Source organism: Solanum tuberosum, unplaced genomic scaffold (assembly GCF_000226075.1).
Source record: "Solanum tuberosum cultivar DM 1-3 516 R44 unplaced genomic scaffold, SolTub_3.0 scf00001, whole genome shotgun sequence".
NCBI lineage: Eukaryota > Viridiplantae > Streptophyta > Magnoliopsida > Solanales > Solanaceae > Solanum > Solanum tuberosum.
In genome coordinates, this window is record NW_006238927.1 from 431,117 (window position 1) to 437,099 (window position 5,983).

At 36.3% G+C, this 5,983-nt stretch overlaps 1 protein-coding gene across 3 annotated transcripts in view; it reads right to left on the reverse strand.

Annotated features, from left to right (window-relative positions):
• LOC102598415 (uncharacterized) overlaps positions 1–5,983 on the reverse strand; it is a 31,346-nt gene that overhangs the window by 16,174 nt on the left and 9,189 nt on the right. For all 3 annotated transcript variants that reach the window (XR_001473065.1, XM_006337945.2, XM_015307259.1), the window contains exons 5-8: positions 5,661–5,723; positions 5,473–5,565; positions 3,643–3,804; positions 561–652 (exon numbers count right to left, since the gene is read on the reverse strand). Coding sequence is in view for 2 of the 3 variants with exons in the window: in XM_006337945.2 (XP_006338007.1) it covers positions 561–652; positions 3,643–3,804; positions 5,473–5,565; positions 5,661–5,723 (410 nt within the window). In the remaining variant the exon portion in view is untranslated. The remainder of the gene's footprint in view (positions 1–560; positions 653–3,642; positions 3,805–5,472; positions 5,566–5,660; positions 5,724–5,983) is intronic.

The window sequence follows — 5,983 nt, forward strand, 5'->3', positions numbered from 1 at the left end:
CAAAAAAAAAAAACGCTCAAGCAAAGGAACTACCAAAAAATCACCTTACATTCCTTAGGCAAATTCTGCCATTTTTCGTTATCATTCATGCCATATGGGATACATACCTTTAAATTAAATATTCTTTAAACTTTTATAACATAAATATTATTAAATATAATTTTTTGGTTAAGTTTTGTCTATAACAACCAAATAAAATATAAATGCTAATGGTGTTATAGGCGTATACAATAACATTCAAAATAAGATCTGGACAAACGAGGTTGTTATAGAGAGGCTTCACTGTAATTCCACTATCACACTTGTTAGGGGGATGAACAAAGAATTTTCAAAGGATAGAAAAGAGCCAAAGGATATCTTTCAGTCATTTGTATATTGGTGTAAACATAGTTGTACGGATTTTTGAAAGTTAAATGTTGTACATGATATTGTCAGTGCGTAGATTAAAGACAGATTATTTATTTATCAAAAAAGGAAGAAGAATTGAGGCCAATTATACTGCATAACAGAGAATGACCATGAAGAAACAATTCAAAAGAGAACTTAAGACAAGAAATTACCTTGACGCATGCCGCTGCATAGAAGTAACAGCAAAGCAAATAAGCCACCAAGAACTGAGCACCAAGATCGCTAAAGGAGAATCAAGTGTGCTCTAGCAAAGAAAAAGACAAAATTAAGTGCACTATATCTTATGTTAATAACAGCGTCAAGCATGTGTCCGTATGTGTATTAGATTAATTTGACTACATCATAGTGCAAAAATATACATGGCACATCAGAATTTTCACAGATACTTCATCCCTTCCTAGTTATTTTTCTATTATATAAACCATAAAAATCATTTTATAGATAGCACACCAAGATGATGCCAACATTACATTGTCTAGCATTGAGCCTCTAGAAAGTCTTCCCAACCCCAAAAGTATAGATGACGTAAAAGAGAGTTTTTGATCTTCAACATTGGTTTTCAGTTCCTTATTTCTTTAATCAAGTAATAATACTTTATTAACAATGGACACAAAACATATACTTGCATATAAGGAGTAAACCAAAAAGTAGAGAACTTCACAATATATATGATTTTCTAAGAATGACATTAATTCTTCTATACCTAAAGGAAACTTATGCGTGCAGCAGCAAAAGAGAACAAGGGATAAGATGCTATCCTCAAGTATGCAAAATCCTTCTCTATTCCATCAAGGTTCTCCTAAATCTTTCTCCATACGATAAAAATAGGTGCTACTAGAGCAATATCCCACGCCTTGACCCTACTCCCCATGCTTACCCTAATGATTGTATTCCCGAAAAACTATATTAAATGATAAAGATAAACGAAGATAAAGTAGTATAAGTAGGTGTGTCACCTACTTAAGAACAGTGTTATCAAAAGCGCGCTTAAACCCTGAAGCGAGGCTTAAAACGTGTTGAGCGCTTCGCCTCGCTTCATGTGCGCTTCAGTGTCGTCATCAAGGTTCTAAGGCAAACGTTTCCTTGCCAATGAGCCTCTTATGAAGAAGTGAAACTAAATAATTGATATTTCACTTAATCATAAAAAAATTTCAATTTCATTGGTCATATATTTGTCATTCATGTTTATAATTATTAGTCTTGGAGCTATGGCCATGGCGGATGATATGGAGACCTAAAATCCCATACAAGGTAAACTGTTTCACATGGTTACTAGCAAAGGAAGCAGTGCTGACACAAGAGAATATAAAGAAGAGGAAGTTCCAACTATGCTCAAGATGCTATCTGTGTGAGGAACAGGAAGAGACAGTCAACCATCTCTTTTTGCATTGCAAATGGACAGATCAATTATGGAGAATATTCAGCAGCCTTAGAAAGATCACTTGGGTGAAACCAAGAAACATAGCACAACTCCTAAATTGTTGGATCAATATTGGCAATACTACAATTAAGGAGGAGAGATGGAGGATTGTCCCAGCATGTATATGGTGGACAGTATGGAAAGAAAGGAATCAAAGATGTTTTGAGGGCAAGAAGAACAATGTGCAGAATTTCAAGATGAATTGTATAGCTCTTTATTATTTTTGGTGTAAACAGAAAGTCTTAGTACAGGCAGAAGAACTTTTTGATGTTTTAGACTATTTGTGACAAAAAGCATAGATGGAGTCAGTCTAGTTTGTAATACTTTTGGGAGAGGGGCTACTTTGATGTAGTATACCTGTGGATAAATAGAAGAAAAAGTTACCATTCTCAAAAAAAAAAAAATTATTAGTCTTGGACTAAACATATATATTTGTATTCTTTTCTGCCTTTGCACCCCTTTTTCATTAAAGTCCACGCTTTATTTCTCTTAGCGCTTAAACCCCCCACGGACCTTAGAGCTTTTTTGCGCATTTCGCCTTTGATAACACTGCCTAAGAATACAAGGCCAAAGTTAAGAAAGCAAGTAGGTGCATCACATGCTTACCAAGTTTAAGGCCCAAACTAATAGGGCCAATGGGAGATGTTTCTTCCTCAATCTAAAATCCTAAATCATAAATAAGTGGCCTCATTTGGTATGAACTACCATCATTGGATTTATATAATAACCGACCTTCAATGTTGGGTTGATAAAATCCTCCTTAAGAGATAACCTAATCAAAACATGTTGATTACGAAAGGAACCAATCTAACAAGTTTCCCTTCATACTATATTGTGTGGGAATAGTCGATCTCAATTCCTCAAGCTCAAGCCATCCATATGAAAATTTGCCAACAGCGTGTTGGAGATTTTCAATGATGACAATTCTTTCAACTTCCGCTTTAGTCCATCCAATATACGGTTCTCCATGTAGCATCGTAACTAGAATGGCAATGGTACGGTTCTGCATGGCGTTCTTCATCGTTTGAGGTTTCAAGAGATTAGAGTAGTTCATATTGAGTATGGGGTTGACTTTAGGATTCGAGGGGATGTGGGGCTAATGGGGTCGTTGAAGAAGAAGGTTGCACCAGAGACTGCCTAAGGCGAAAATCCAAGTGTATGTAATGTAGGGTTAGGGTTTTACATGAGAGAGAAGAGAGCTCCATAGCTATTGCAAAATTCTCATTAAAGGTCACCACACTCCGAAATGGTCCTTAACATAGCTATGAAGAAATGGCACCTGGGCCTAACTCAACCCCAAAAGCTAGCTCATGAGGGGAGGATTGCCCAAGTCCATATAAGGAGGCCACCAGTCCATTCCCCTACCAATGTGGGACTTTTATCCACTCTAACACCCTCTTCACGCCAAGCCCAACTGGAGCGTGGACCACGAGTCCAAACGGGGATGGACCTGGCTCTGTAACATGTTAAATTAGGTCTTCGGCCTAACTCACACTTCAAAAGCTAGCTCAAAGGGATGAGGACTTACCCAAGTCCATATAAGGAGACCACCCGTCCATTCCCCAACCAATGTGGGACTTTTACCCACTCTAATAATAGTCATTGCAGAATAATTGTATTCTTTCTCTTACTCTGTTTCTCTATTTTATTCTTAATCAAAGTTTCACTATTAAATTTCTAACCAATTGAAGACTGAAAAGATAATTGTGATTTCTGCTAGAACCCAACAACTGAGCATAGGAAGAACATATATGTGTACATAAAATGCCATCATATCAACATCGAAGTAACTGAACAGAAGAAGTTCTCAAAACCTGGAAGATGAAGGTAATGCCAATGATGCGTATGGCCCATTTAACAAATTGCGCGACACCAACATCCACATTACCATCATCTGATATAACAAATTTCCGCACCAACCAATATCCTAGACCAGCTCCAGCAAGGATGATTCCGACAAGAATAAATACAGCGACCTGAAATCAAGATGAAATCCACTAAGATACACATCCATGATCTTTTTTGGTGCAAGTCACATATTCAAATGTATAAATGAAACATATCAAAAGACTCATAGAAAATTAACATCAAACTGGTTTCTTTATGGAAGATACTCCCATACAAAAATCTTGCAGTACACATCAAGTTGCAAGGGCCCAAGAAAGTTTTATGAGCAAGAATAGAGTCAAATTTCTTTTCCAAAATGAATACGGTTTACGGGAAGAAAGTCAACATATGAAACTGAACTCCAATACAGTAAATAGAAGTACCCATCAGGGGGAGATTGAATAAGGAATTGACTTCTCTAAAGAGAAAGAATACTATTTCATCAGCATCTGACACTGCTTTACTTGGCTTATCTAGTAGACTGTTTTTAGCTTTTACGTGTCCAGAGGGATAAAACATTTAGCTTTAGCAAGTGCTACTACTCCTATGTTTTTGGTAGTTAGCGATTATATGATGTTCTTTTCGATCTTGGAGTAAGAAAAATATGTCTGAAAGATGCGTAGCAGTGAAATCAAGAGATTCCAGAATCTCTCTTTCCTGATCAAGAAAAAGAATAAGCCAGCAAGGTCTTCCTTATTATACATGTGTGCAAGAGATTTTGTTTAGTGTAAGGAGTAAGGCAGAAGTCATAAATGAAATCGAACACCCTGTTTCATTCTCTGTTCATTGATGATACATGAACTAGTTTTCGGATATCTATCAGATATGAGTGTATGGAGGTATCCAATACTAGTTTATTTTTGACAAATAATTGCAAAGTAACATCTTTTTTTTTTAATTATCACTCATCCAATATGGGTACGGCGACCACACCCAGTTTCTAAGGCATGATTTGGCAGGTTAATTTATTAAATCTGAATCGGCAAACTGAATGTACTACCTCCGTCCCATAATACGTGGCACAATTTGACTTCAACAATTAGTTTGATCAATTTTGGCCTTGAAACAAGCAATAACATAATTACTATCCAAAAATAAAATTATACTTGCTTCAACTATGTCCACTGTGCTCTTTCCTCGTAATAGCTTCAACTTCAAATATCAGAATTACCAACAAAAAAATTGCACTCAAAATTTTACTGAGCTTCACTTCCAAACGTTAATTATCATACCGTAAATATTGGGTCAGGTGTCCTCAACCCTCCCTCCACAAAATTCAGTTTAATTAGCCAATTTACTCTAAAAAGGCTTAATAGATCAATCTACTTATGAATCATTTGAGGTTTTACAACATTATGAACAAAGAGGTCAAGCTCTTTAGCAATATGTATAGAAATATGCCTTTACACAGACTATGGTATTCCTAGCTGTCTTCACATGATACTTGTATGTTAGGACTAACTCAAGTTCCCAATCATGTGTCCATTAAGATGTTCAACGATTAATACAAAGCATAAACCTGTAGGTGTTCAAACACAAATGAACGGCAGTGAGACTTAATAGTAGGCAAAACGTAAATTGCCAAGGACTTTAGAGGCTTAGGATCAGAAAAACATTAAAGCAAAGCTAAAACGATTCAGCCACAATGACGATAAGCCACACAGTAACAAGACGAGATAAGAAAGGAAACAGTCTAGGATTAACACATGGGTTAACTGTTAAATGAACATCCTATTTATTGCAAAGAGAGAACATACAGGATTGTGGAACTCTTCACTTAGCCCAAAGTTTGAGACGATGGAATTTATCAGCATAGAGAATTGATGCACCAAAACTGATCCTGCTCCAAGCTGAAATAAGATTCAGATTGAAGATAACTAACGAACCATCAGCACAAGCAAATTTATCACTGCTGAAAATGAATTATTTGGACTAAATATCTAACCACTGATCCATAGATAGTCAGGTAGAATATATTTTTCCTTCCAGTTGGCAGCAATTTCATCCCCTGTAAAATGAAGCAAATGTAACATACCAGATGTTATGAGAGAACTCTTAAGAGAAACTCAGTCAGAAAGGCTTGTTTTGTATTGACGAAACTTGTATAAGCTAGTTAATTTTCTTTCCAATGTCAATCTGATAAATTCAGGTGATACAAACATACAGCTCTTTGCAAGATCTAGTAGCTCAATGTTCCAGGTTTCTCTCTTAAACTCCCCCCACACCCCCACCCCCCACCCCCAAAAAAAAAAAAAATTTAAATATTGA